This window comes from Lagenorhynchus albirostris, chromosome 10 (genome assembly GCF_949774975.1).
Source record: "Lagenorhynchus albirostris chromosome 10, mLagAlb1.1, whole genome shotgun sequence".
Taxonomy (NCBI): Eukaryota; Metazoa; Chordata; class Mammalia; order Artiodactyla; family Delphinidae; genus Lagenorhynchus; species Lagenorhynchus albirostris.
The window spans coordinates 43,688,053-43,702,560 of record NC_083104.1 but is presented as its reverse complement, the minus strand read 5'-3'; the positions used below and the strand labels follow the sequence as shown (position 1 = coordinate 43,702,560).

The window sequence follows — 14,508 nt, the reverse complement described above, 5'->3', positions numbered from 1 at the left end:
ACTGTCTATTTAGGTCTTCTGCCCATTTTACAAGTGGGTTGTTTGTTTTTTGTTGTTGAGTTGTATGAGCTGTTTGTATATTTTGGAAAGTAAGCCCTTGTCAGTCGCATCATTTGCAAATATTTTCTCCCATTCCGTAGGTTGTCTTTTCATTTTGTTTAAGGTTTCCTTTGCCATGCAAGAGCTTGTAAGTTTGAGTAGGTCCCATTTATTTATTTTTGTTTTTATTGCTATTGCCTTGGGAGACTGACCTAAGAAAACATTAGTATGATTTATGTCAGAGAATGTTTTGCCTATGATCTCTTCTAGGAGTTTTATGGTATCATGTCTTATGTTTAAGTCTTTAAGCCATTTTGAGTTTATTTTTGTGCATGGCGAGAGGGTGTATTCTTACTTCATTGATTTACATAAGGCTGTCCAACTTTCCCAGCACCACTTACTGAAGAGACTTTTTCCCATTGTATATTCTTGCCTCCTTTGTTGAAGATTAATTGACCTTCAATTAATGTGTGAAGTTTATTCACACATTAATGTGGGTTCACACATTTAAACCCACATAATGTGTGGGTTTATTTCTGGGCTGTCTATTCTGTTCCACTGATCCATATATCTTTTTTTGTGGCACATGGTTTTTAAATCAAATAACTACTTAATTAACAGATTTCTTGTCTTCCATCTAATAAGCACATATTAAATATATATGATATGGGAAAAAAACATGGTGGAAATAAAGTAAATTACACTAGAGTACTTACAAGTAAGGGAGGTAAATATTCTACAGAAACAGAATGTCTGAGAAACTCCAAGGGCAAAGGAAAACAACCCATGTCAATTTTAAGCAGAGTGGGAAAGGGCATGGTTACAGCTGAAATGGGGCACCACCCTGGAGGACTGGAGGCAGGAGGATCATAGAGAAGGTTACTGCAACGACTGGGATGAAAAGTCACGAAAGCTGGACTGGGATAGGGCTGGGAGAGATGCTGAGGAGGCAGAAATAACAGGGCCTGGCCCTGCCCTGTGTGGGACCCAAGTCAGGGGAGGAATTATAAAGACTGAGGTTTTGAGCTCAGTGGCTAAGGAAGGAGACAGTGCCATGACAAACCTGTGGAATCCCAAGGGAAAACAGGTTTATGGAGGAGGGGAGCTCATGATGACTTGCCATCAGGTTCTAATACACAAACCCCAACACATGACCGCATTTCCATCACTCTGACTTCTTCCAAATTTAGGCAGCAACAGTACTTCCAAGAACATCCCACGAGGAAATACCAACTGCAGAGGAGTCACAAGGCCCCCCTCTCTGGGTCTCAGCTTTTCCCTCTATAAAATGAGGAGGGTGATGCTGAGCCAGGTAACCCCATCCCAGCCTGGTGGTCACTTTCCTTGTACCAGGTCTTCAGAGCTTTCTTCCTGCACCATGGTAGCTGAGAGCTCTAACAGAAGATTGTACAGCTATGAATCTAATTCTCCTATTTATATAACACTTTGGTTATTCTTCAGTAGTACCTGCCGACAAGAAAATTAAAGCCAGGAGCAAGCTTGAAACAGCCACCGTCAGCACGAACTCCATCCATTCTAGAGCTAATAATTTACAGGGTGAGCAGCTGAACACAAACTTGACTGCGAGTGTGAACAGTCTCATTTCTGAGCTGACATTGTGATGCCCAGTGTTGAAGCTGGCCAGCCTGACTACCAAGGGAAGGACATTCTTCTTCTGTGTGTTTACATGACATAAAGACTTTGAGTGTAGGGCTGGCAGCAAGGAACACTCAGGAAGCCTGTTTCACTTGTCCACATATGGTTCACTGTACCCAGGTGGGAAATAGAAGCATCTCACCTGAGCCGCTCTTCCTCTTTTTTTCGGAGATTGAAGTCTCGCTGAACCACCTGGAGAACATGCTCTGTTTCATCATCGGTCAGACCAGACAGGTCCAGCTTCCTCCCCATGATTTAACACCAAACACAGACAATGGAACGAGACCTGAGAAGTCAAAGGAGAGACCACAATGAGGGCAAGATAAAAGTCCTCCATGGATAAAATCAACCAATGTTGTTATTAAACAAAATTAGACACAGTGTTTACATAAGATCGTATCCTGCTCTGCTCTCATACTCAGCAAATATTTACAGACAACTTCAGCAAGACTGTGGAGAAAAAGAGAAGGTAACTGGTCATCAACGGTGTCATTTATCCCAACTCTTAAATTAGAAAAAAATAGATAAATTATTCTTTTTGATAGAATGAAGCATACATGAGACCTGGTGTGGATTTCCACAAAACACCAGAAGACAATATCTAAAACTTCCAAAGTTCTATGGTTTGAAGTTTCAAATTTTAAATATCACACATAATTGTAAGATAAAATAAATCATACTTTAAAAAAAATCATAGGGGAATTCCCTGGTGGTCCAGTGGTTAAGATTCTGGGCTTTCACTGCTGGGGGCCCGGGTTCAATCCCTGGTCTGGGAACTAAGATCCCACAAACCGCATGGTCAGGCCAAATAAATAAATAAAAATGTAAAAAAAAATCCTATATATACTATATCCCTTGAAGTTTTTATCACATGACTATGAAATATAAACTAGAAATCAATAAACTCTCCTCTGCAAAAAATATATATATAGTAAAATAATCTTTTTAGACATTTTCTCAGAACTAGAAAAGATGATATTTCAAAGACACACCTCCCAGCAGTGCATACCTAAAAATTATGGGAAGCTTTTTTTTTTTTTTTTCTTTTTTTTGCGGTACGCAGGCCTCTCACTGTTGTGGCCTCTCCCGTTGCAGAGCACAGGCTCCGTACGCGCAGGCTCAGCGGCCATGGCTCACGGGCCCAGCCGCTCCGCGGCACGTGGGATCTTCCCGGACCGGGGCACGAACCCGTGTCCCCTGCATTGACAGGTGGACTCTCAACCACTGCGCCACCAGGGAAGCCCCTAGGTAGGTGTATTAATTGGCTAGGGCTGCTGTAACAGAGCACCACAGACTAGGTGGCTTAAATAACATAAATGTATTTTCTCACAGTCTTGATGGCTAGAAGTCTGAGATCAAGATGTCGGCAGAGTTGACTTCTCCTGACGCCTCTCTCCGTGGCTTATAGATGGCCATCTTCTCCATGTGTCTTCACATGGTCTTCCCTCTGTGCACATCTATGTCTGAATTTTTCCTTCTTATAAGGACACCAATTATATTGGATTAGGGTCCACCCTAACACCTTCATTTCAACTGAATTGCCTCTTTAAATGTCCTATCTTCCAAACACAGTCACAATCTGAGTTACTGGGGTTAGGACTCCAACGTATGAATTTGGCAGGGGACACAACTCAACCTGTAACACTTCACCCTTTGCTCCCCCAGATATCTTGTCCTTCTTACATGTAAATTACATTCACCCCATCCCAACAGCCACCACAGTCCCAACCTATTGCAGCATCAACTCGAAGTCCAAATTCTCATCTCATTATTATCTAAATTAGGTATAGGTGAGACTTGAGGTATGATTCATCCTGAGGCAAAATTCGTTTCCCATTGTGAACCTGTGAAACCAGACAAGTTACCAGTTACCAAAATACAACAGTGAGGCAGGCATGGGATAGGCATTCCATTCTAGCTGGGAGAAATTGGAAAGGAGAAAGAAGTCTTAGGTCTCAAGCAAGTCTGAAAGCAGGGCAAATTCCATTAGAATTTTTTTTATTAAGTTATACTTGACATACAGTACTGTATTAGTTTCAGGTGTACCCTATAGTGATTCGATATTTTTACACATTATGAAATAGTCACCACAATGAGTCCAGTTACCTTTGTCACCATACAAAGTTGTTACAGTATTATTAACCATGTTCTCTATGTGTACTTTTTTCCATGCATAGTCTCTGATTTGTTATTCTTTTAATAATTATTATCCCTGTGTGTACTTTACATCCCCATGACTAATTTATTTTATAATTGGATGTTTGTACCTCTTCTTCCCTTCACCTATTTCATCTGTTCCCCCGACCCCCTCTTCTCCAGCAACCACCAGTTTGTTCTCTGTATTTATGAGCCTGTTTCTGTTTTGTTTTGTTTGTTTAAGGCTCAAGGATAATCCTCTTGGGCTCCATGCTCTGTCCTCTGAGCCCGCCAGGGTGGCTGTGCCACCTCCTTGGCCCTGGGTGTAGCCACAGCAGCTTGGCCCACCCTTGGTAATTGAGGAGGGACAGCCCCATTCCCCAGGTCATGGTGACAGTGGCACCCCTGCAGACCTCTGATTTGTCCTCAGGATCATTCTTCCCTTTTCCTGAAGGATAATGCATGTTTGTAGGCAAATAGCTCTACCGGCCCATCCTGTAGACTCTCAGAAATCCAGCAGCCTTCCCTCATTTGTCCTGTCGCTGTTTAGTCTAAGCTGGCAATGTTTCTGTTGATATGAATTCTCAAAAACTTTGTCAGCTTCCCATGCAGTTCACAGGGGCCAAGCCATCAGACAAGAGGTTCTCTATAGATCTGTCCTGAATAACTGCGTCTCTATTCCCGGCTTCTGCTGCAATGGTTGACTCGATCATCCGTGAGCCACACTCTAATCTCTTTAGCAAATGGTTGTCCAGCCACACCCCTGTTGCTCTCTACAGACAGACTTTCTCACTTTTGCAATATGGATAGACAGAATTTTCCAAATCTGCAAGTTCTGGTTCCTTTAGTGTGACAATTCCTTCTTCAATTTACCTTTCTCGTCTCACATCTTATTATAGCAGCAAGGACAAACCAGTCTTTAATACTTATTTTAGAATTCTTCTCAGCTAAATATCCAAATTCATCATCACTTACAATTCTACTTTCCACAAGACACTAGAACACAATTCAACCAAATTCTCTGCCGCTTTATAACAAGGAACAGCTTTCCTTCAGTTTCCAATAACATCTTCCTCATTTCCGTCTGAGACCAGTACTTCTAACATTCATTTCTACCAACATTCTGTTCATGGTGATATATGTGTTCTCTAACATGAGAGAAGCTTTCTCTGCAGCTCTCCTCTTTTCTTTCTTATTTTATTTTACTTTTTGGCCACACCGCCCTGCATGTAGGATCTTGGTTCCCCCACCAGGGATCGAACCTGTGTCCCCTGCAGTGGAAGTGCAGAGTCTTAACCACTGGACCACCAGGGAAGTCCCTGAGACCTCACTATAATCACCTTTAACATCCATATTTCTACCAATAGTCTCCTCAAGGCAACCTAGGCTTTTTCTAACATACACCCCAAAACTCTTCCACCCTCTACCCTTAGCCAGTTCCAAAGTCATTTCCACATTTTTATACAGAATAAGAAACAGAGATGGCAAATACACATATAAAAAGATGCTTAATGTCATTGGTAGCTAGAGAATTGCAATGAAAACCATATTTCACACCCACCAAAATCATCTTTATCAAGTGTTGACAGGAGGTGGGACAATTTTGATAGAGTGAGTAAAAATTGGTACAATCTCTTTATAACACAATTAGGCATCATTTTCAAAGTTGAAGATACATGTACCTTATGCATGCATTAGCATTTCTGCCACACCTAGGTATATTCCTCAGATATAATCTTGCAAATATGCACCAACAGATAGGAATCGGGTTGAATCATAGGAAATAAATAGGAGCCTATAAAAATGCTTATTTCACATAGTTCAGCCTAACAGAAGAACATTAGTAACAGTCACATTCAAAATAGCAAAAAATAAAATAAATAAGTAAAACCTGTAAACCACCCCAAACATCCACAAGCGGGAAGAAGGATAAACAAATATTGTATACTTGTTTCATACCAATGGAATACTCCAGTGCAAGGAAAAAGAACATTCTGAAGGTATATTCCACATAGATGAATCTTAAAAACATGCTGTTGAGATAGAGAAGCCACATATATATGCATGTACAGCATACAAACAGTATGACTCCTTTTATATAAAGTTCAAAAACGCAGAAAGTCAAGAATACATATATTTTTAGGAATAAATGTGATAAAACTATACAGAACAAAATGGGACCTCTGTGGAGGAGAGAAAAGATTTGGCTAGGGATAATCACATTATGGGTGGGGAGAGTGCCTAGAGCACCTGCTGGTCTGAGGGAGTGAATTAGAAATAAGGTCCCACCCCTAGGCTGCTCAGGAAAGGGGAAGCTTCATAGCTGCCATCTTCTAGTCTCCCGATGAGCAGGGAGAAACAGATTAGAGGGCACAGGGAAAATGCAGACCGACTTCTTGCTTTCAAACACCCCATTAAAGGTGATAATGGCACTTTGGAGTTTCCCAGAAGGTGACATGTCTGCCCCCTTCATTTCACTTCACTGGCTTTTGGTTCCTGAGAATTCCAAATGAGATTCTAAGATGCCCAGTTAGTACAAGACAGAAGTGACAGTTCTGATCATATCAAATCTAAAAAGAATGATCAGGACTCAAGAGGGGTAAATGTTTCTGTAAAGAAATAAATAAAGTAGCTGTAAATGGATAAGACAGAGAATAATGAGAAACCCTTTTTGGGAAATGGTAAAAGCTTCTTCCCTTTTCTACAGGAAACACAATTAGATTCCCTGCACAAGAGAAAGAGCATCGTTAGGGCTGGAAAAGCCTCAATGTCCATGAGTCAAAGGTCACAAAAGTATGACTCTTTCATTGCCCAAAGGGAAGTGATTCCCCAGACACAAAACCAGTTCAGATGCTCTGACTTCCAGACCCGTGCTCCTGCCCCTGGATTTCTCTGGTTTATACTCAACTAAGATGGTAGCAGAGAGAATACATTTTAAAATTTAGTAATGAGAAAATTAATAAACTTCAAGATTTAATTATATCACCATTTCCCTAATGTGTGTTTCTCAGGTCACTGTTCCCACAAGCGAGCTGAGAAAGGAGAGCTCTGTGATGAAATAAAGGTGAGAAATGCCTCAAACTGTATTGCCCTCTGAGGGATACACAGTGCATATAAGCTTATCAGAACCTCTAAGAAGTCTGTCACTAAAGAACCAGTCTGATTTTGTTTATCCCTGTAGTTCTCAAATGCATTTGTCTACAGATACCTCTTTCTTTAATAACAGCTACCTCTTAACATCCAAAGAAATGACTATTGGGGAATTATTGCCATAAGTCCATCCCATGATGACAAATTCCAGTAACTACTCTAATATAATTACTGAATTGATTTAGCTGGGGTTTTTATGCGATTATCATAAGAAGCTACAGAGTTATATGAGCTTTAGAAGAAGCTGATGACTTAAAAAGGAAAGCAAATGGAAACAAATTTAAAGATAGAAAACCAAAATAAAGGTAGAATTGTTTATACTATTCTTGGCTAGAACAACTAGAGGAAGGATACAGATACTTCTGTAGGAAACTAGTAAGCACAACCTTGCAAATGAAAAAAAAAACAGACATTCCAAGAATATGAAATACATACATAATGGGAGGTTCATAATGAAAGGTCAATGTCTACACAAGCGACATTCTAGAAAGGAACCTAGAACAGATGAGTCAAGGACAAATGCATGCATGAGATCTTTACAAATACACAGTGTGTGTGTGTGTGTGTGTGTGTGTGTGTGTGTGGTAGTGATGATGATGATGATGATGATGCACCTAATACAAAGAGAGAAGTACAGAGATTAACTTGGACTATCTAAAGTCCTAAGAATAATGAAGGGTAAATACTGCTAGGGCTTCCCTCTTTGACCATGGCTAGATCTTGACTAGAACTGAAAAGAAATTTCTTATTCCTACAAAGGAATCGAAATGTTAGGGCTATCCCATTTAAGGCACTTGTTATCAGGGGGTAAAAAAGGAAAAGAACTTGCCTGGGAAGGAAAGAAAAAAAGCACAAATGGTCCGATATGTACTTTCACTGTGACTTTCTTTGGAGCAAGTGGTGCTTGGGCTGTAAGACTCACTGATCTTCACCTTCAAGGGTGTTATTCCTGCTATGAACAGCCCATTCTCTGAGACTCATCCTTTACCTGAACACAGGAATGGCCCAGAGGAGACATGGTCACACCACCAGGGCACAGCTGATTGGACCAGGGGTGTCACCTGATCCATACTGGATGTTAGATTCTATCTCCTGGGAATGATATTAACAGGAGTGAAAAAAAGGAATTGAAGAATACTGAATAAATTATGGTGGATAACTTCCCAAATTTGATGAAAAGTGTTAATCTGCTCATCCAAGAAGCTCAACAAACTCTAGGTAGGATAAATTCAAAGAATGCACATCTAGACACATCATAGTCAAATGGTCAAAAGCCAAAGAAAATACAGAATCTTGAAAGTAAATCAGAAAATGACTCATCACACATGAGGGATCCTCAATAAGGTCAACTGCTGACTTCTTATCAGGAATCTTGGAGGCCAGAAGGTATTGAGATGATATATTCAAAGAACTGAAAGGAAAGGACTATTATCCAAAAATTCTATATCCAGAAAAGTATCCTGCAAAAATGAAGGATAAATTAAGACAATTAAGGCATTCCAGATAAGCAAAAACAGAGAGACTTTATCACTAGCAGACCTGCCTTACAAGAAATACTAAAGGAAGTCTTTGTAGCAAAGACTGACAGAATTAAAGGAAGAAATGGACAATTCAGCAATAATCATTAGAGATTTCGATATCAACCTTCAATAATAGATAGAACAACTAGCAAAACATCAGCAAGGATATAGAAGATTTAAGCCATATTATAAGCTACCTAGATCTAACAGACATCTACAGAATACTCTACATGATGGTACAACATATATTCTTCTCAAGTGTACGTGGAATATTCTCCAGATAGACCATATATTAGGCTGTAAAATAAATCTCAATACATTTAAAGGAGTTGAATAATATAAAATCTGTTCTCTAACTACAATGGAAGAAAATTAGAAATTAATAACAGAAAGAAATCTGGGACATTCACATGTATATGGAAATTAAACAATGTACACTAAATAACCAAAGGGTCAAGAGAAATAAGAAAATACCTTGAGATAAATAAAAATGAAAACACATGTACTTATGGGATGCAGCTAAACCAGTGCTTAGGGGTAAATTTATAGCTATAAACACCTATATTAAAAAGGAAGCATCACAAATCAATTACCTCACCTTCTACCTTAAGAGACTGAAAAAAAAAAAAAAAGCAAACTGAACCCAAGTAAGCAGAAGGAAGGAAATAATAAAGACAAATCAATGGAATAGAAAAACAATAGAGAGAAGTCAACAAAACCCAAAGTTAGTTCTTTGAAAAGATCAACAAAATTGACAAACCTTTGGCAAGGCTGACCAAGAAAAAAAACAAAAGATTCAAATTACTAAAATCAGGAATGAAAGAGGGCCATCACTATTGACTTTACAGAAATAAAAAGGATTATAAAGGAATGCTGTGAACAGTTGTATGCCAGAAAATTAGATAACCTAGATGAAATGAAAAGAATCCTAGAAAGACACCTACAAAAACTGACTCAAGACAAAATAGACATCCTGAATATATCTATAACTAGTAAAGATATTGAATTAGTAATCAAAAACTTCCACAAAGAAAAGCGAAGGGCTAGGTGGCTTCACTGGTGAATTTTATCAAACATTTAAAGAAAAATTAACACCAATCCTTCACAAACTCTTCCCCAAAACATAGAATAGGAGGAAACACTTCTTAACCCATTTTAAGAAGCCAGTATTATCCTGATACCAAAAACAGACAAGGATATCACAATAAAATAAAACTATAAACCAGTATCCCTTATGAATATAGATGAAAAAATCCTCAACAAAATATTAGCAAACAAAATCCAGCAACATACAAAAAAGGATTATGTACACCATAACAAAGTGGGATTTATGCCAGGAATGCAAGGTTGGTTGAACATGTGAAAATCAATGAAAATGATATAGCATATTAATAGAATAAAGGACAAAGATCACATAATCTTAATTAATACAGAAAAGCATTTGATAGAATCCAATACTCTTTCTGATATAAATACTCAATAAACTAGGAATAGAAGGGAGCTTTCTTGAATTGATTAAGGCTGTCTACAAAAAACTCACAGCCAACATCATACTCAATGTGAATGAATAGATGCTTTCCCCCCTAATGTTGTGAACACAGCAAGATGGTCACTTTTACCATTTCTATTCAGTATTGTACTGGAGGTTCTAGCCAGGGCAATAGGCAGGAAAAAGAACTAAAAAGCATCTAAATTGGGAAGGAAAAATTGGGATTATCTATATTCAGAGAAAACATTAATCTCATATATAGAAAATTCTAAGGAATACACATACACAAAACCAATTAAAACCAAAAAACTGAGATCAGCAAGGTTGCAAGATGCGAGATCAGTATACACAAATCAGTCATATTTCTATACACTACAAACGAACACTTCAAAAAATGAAATTAAGAAAACAGTTCTATTTACAATAGCATCAAAAAAATAAAATACTTATGAGTAATTTTATCACAAGAAGTTTAAGACTTATACACTAAACACAGGAAACACATCCCATGGATTGGAAGACAATGTTAAGATAGCAGAACTTTCAAAATTGATTTACAGATTCAACACAATTCTTATCAAAATCCCAGCTTCTTTTTTTGCAAGAACTGACAAGCTGATCCAAAAATTCACATGGAAATGTAAGGGCCGAGAGAATCCAATACAATCTTGATTGCTAAATGAATGAAAAAATTTAAAAAGTAATTCCCTCTGGCCTATGAATGGCTGTCCCCAGGCATACTCTGCAGACTAAAATTCTACAAGGGACCCTTGCAGAAAAAGGGTCAGATCTGCAGAAAAGCCAGATCAGCTCCAAGCCTAGCTGCACAGGGAACCTATGGCTTCCTATAGTCTGGATGCCATCACCCTGAGACTGCCAGGCATCAGCTCTTATAGCCCCTGTGACCTCCATCTGAACCACTGACCCTCCTGATACCTCATGGAGGCTCCAAGCTCATGGTATTTGAGGCAAAACTTCCTTCCCCATTAAACAGAAGTGATACTATGGTTTTATTTCTGGCAAATGAGAGCAGCTCTAGAAGTTGAAAATTGGTGGGGAGATCTCATTATCCCCATCCATTTGAGAGTTGATGGCATTTTCTACCTATTAGATCCTGGTGGAAACTTCTTCAGAAGTAAGGATGGTAAAAGTGGGGGAGCGGCTGCCACAGCCTCTGCTGGCAACAGGTATTGGGAGATATTTCACATGGTATTAGATGGGCACACACACCCCCTGAGCACAGAGTGGAAGGAGTTAGCAGGAGGAGGGGGGTGGAAGGGAAATAAAATTGGAGACTAAACCAGTCATTCTCAACTGAGCACCATATTGCCTCCCAGGAGATAATCAGCAATATCTGGGGAAATTTTTAGTTGTTTCTAATAGGGGTGTGTTACTGGCATCTAGCGGGTGGAGGCCAGGGGTTGCTACTGAACATCCTATGATGCACAGGACAGCTCCCCGCAACAAAGAATTATCTGGTCCAAAATGTCAATAATGCCAAGGTTGAGAAAACCTGGTCTAAATTGAAAGCTACATAGCTGTCAGCCTCTTACTATGTGCTTCCCAGTAGCCCCAGGTATGCCCAGCGGAGTTCACAAAGGGGCCTTCACTACTGCTACAGTACAGGCCTTCACACTGAAATTAAACCATTGGTTCTCCTGGTTTTCAGGCTTCCGACTCAGACTGTAACTACATCACTGGCTCTCCTGGGTCTCCAGCTGCATATCTTGGGATTTGTGAGCCTACATGGTCATGTGATCCAATTCCTTATAATAAATCTTTTTTATTTTATACATATACACACACACACATAGAGAGAGAGACACACATATCCTATTGGTTCTGTTTTTCTGGAAACTCTGGCTAATACAGACACATATACACATTACACATGACTGGCAAATAAATGACCTGGTTTATAAACCTTGATTGCATTTTTCTGGCCTTATCTGCAATGACCAAACTAACAGGTCTGTAGTAGAGCCCAGTGCATTTCTCTGCCATCTTGAATTAGAGCAATGCCTACAATCCCCTGCTTTTGTTTTCTGAGCCTTTGGTCACAGTGGAAGCCCTGCAGTGCCTCTCCTGTCTTTTGCGCTTTTTCTCTGTCTGCTTCCCATCCTTTGGGTGTTTTCACGTTGATCCCTTGCACAGAGGACAGCTAATGAACACTCGATAAAAATACACAGCTCTTCAGCCCACTGAGAATTTCCTCTTCAGTTTCAACTGGATAATGATGCTCTTTGCTCCCTCTATATATAAAAGTCTGGTACACTTCTTCTGACTGTAATAAAAGTGTGTCAAGATAAGAGTTGACAGCTGGCTGCATTTGGAACTTGACCACATAAGACTGTGAAAAACTACGCATTAAAACTTCACTAATTCAGACTTCATCAATTCCAAATTTGTGATCAAACATGGTAGGCTAAAATTTACCATTCCATTTGTTCTCAAAACACAGGGATTAAGACAGTGAATAGTAGATGAGAAAAGGAGAATATTTACCTTCCAAAGACAGCAAATTATTATCAGGTACTTACTTAGAAGTATCAATTTATATGTAAACAGCACAATTACAGTGTAAGCAAATAACAGCTGCAGAGCCTGGGTTTTTAGTATGCAAACCTCAGAGGGTTCCCCTAGTCATGCACATTGGGACTTAATCTCAGGACCCAGGGTGAGTACTGTTTGTTCACACCTTCAAGGCTGGGACAGCTGGCGATAAAGGATAAAGGATAAATCAGGCCCAAAGTGGTAAGGGCTACCTGAGGAATGGGCTGGGAGTCACTGCCCCTGGATCAGGGGAAAAAGGGAGGGCAGGAGCCAGAGATGGAGAGACTTCCGGGTGTCGGTCCTGCCTCGGCCAGGGCCCTTAGGTGGGGCAAGGGTTGGCAGGTATCCAGGCTGAGGGAGGAGTACAGGCAGAAGCTTCCCTTAGCGATGGGCATATCACTCAATATGTCTGCTGCAGGATTGCAGAGGGAGTCTGTGAAGCTCTGTTAAAGAGCTTGGACTTCACCCGAGGGCCCTGGGAGCCACTTTAGGTCCTAAACAGGCGAGCAACCCGAGATAACAGCGTTTGTGCTTTCCTGGGGTCACACGGGTCGTGGTGGGAAACTGGGATGGAGGTGAACAGGGACAGAGGCAGTCACCTGGAAGCCACTGCAGTTGTCTAGGTGGGAGCTCGAAGTTGAGAAGAAAGCAGAGAAAATGACTCAAAGCTGCCTATTTACTCCTTGATTAAACTCTTGCCTCTTGGAAAATGTTCAGGCAGGTCAAAGTTCACCTCCCAATGGGCAGCTCCTTCCCTCTCCCTCCTCCTTCCCAAGATGGAATCTGGCAGGAGGAGCAGGCTTTACTGCTCTTGGCAATAAAGACCAGTACACACAGAGTCCTTCTAGGCTGGGCTCTGCCATGGGGGCTGGTCTGGTGTCTGGACTATAACTATGTAAAGGGGGAACTCGTCTTCTTTGTCCTTTGTCATGAGTGGCATGCTCAGCTGTTACTTGTGGGTTACTTGTGGGTTGGTGACATTTGTTTGTTGATTGATTGATCTGAGAGCAGCCTATCAAAAAGAACTCTTGCCAAATTTCACCAAGTCCTGCCACAGTGCTGTTACTAAGTGTCAACTATTCTGTGCCAAATAAGATCATCCAAAATGCCTACCAAATGTCTAAAACTCAATAAATGACTTTGAAACTCAGAGATATAGTCTATACATGAGTAGAGAGCAAAATGGCCTCAATAAGCTAAAGGAAGACAAAGAAATAGAGATAACATCTTAAAGAAGAGGAAATGAAATGTATGGAAATAGTAAACTCCCAAATGAGGGGTACTTTTCAAACTGTGGTAAAAAGTCAGTTTCTAAACCAGCTCCCACTGTAATTCAAGCCCGGTGTGCCAAGACCAGACATCTGTGCCCTAAGCAGCGCCTCCTCCAGGCCCTAGAGGGAGACAGAATCAGCACACTGCCTCTCCAGCAGCAGCCTCAGTCCCAACCACATAGTTTAGCCTGTTGTTTCTCTGATGGGTTGTTCTAGACTGTCTACAGCTGTTGTTTTATTGTTATTGTTATTATTTTAATCATCAGTTAGCCTTTCAGTAAAAACAGAGGCTTGAAGCTTGGCGGGAGTTTTTGCATTTTGGAGACGACACATAGAAACATACAAGTACACTGCTCTCAGCCATTTACTATGTAAACTGTAAGCATCCAGGTTTGAGTGGGGCCCAGAGCTAGAGAATATTTACCTTCCAAAGAGAGCAAATTATTATCAGGTACTTACTTAGAAGTATCAGTTTATATGTAAACAGTCCAGGCGGCACTACCAGAGGCTCTGTCCCTTGGTTTATGCAGGACCCAACAGATGCAATGATATCAAAGTGTCCACAGCAAAGAGAGATGCCATACAGGACCTCTGGGAAGCTCTAGGAGAAGCACCGCAAAGGCTTTCAAGGGTGTGTTAAAGCAGAACTACACCCTCCTCTACAGGTAACTATTCTCCTTTTGAGAAATAGCTC

At 40.3% G+C, this 14,508-nt stretch overlaps 1 protein-coding gene across 2 annotated transcripts in view; it reads right to left on the bottom strand.

The window, feature by feature from the left end:
- Nucleotides 1-14,508, bottom strand: part of MYRIP (myosin VIIA and Rab interacting protein) — a 218,802-nt gene that overhangs the window by 176,163 nt on the left and 28,131 nt on the right. For both annotated transcript variants that reach the window (XM_060162217.1, XM_060162218.1), the window contains exon 2: nt 1,838-1,981. In XM_060162217.1, coding sequence (XP_060018200.1) covers nt 1,838-1,947 — 110 coding nt within the window. In that variant the 5' untranslated portion in view covers nt 1,948-1,981. The remainder of the gene's footprint in view (nt 1-1,837; nt 1,982-14,508) is intronic.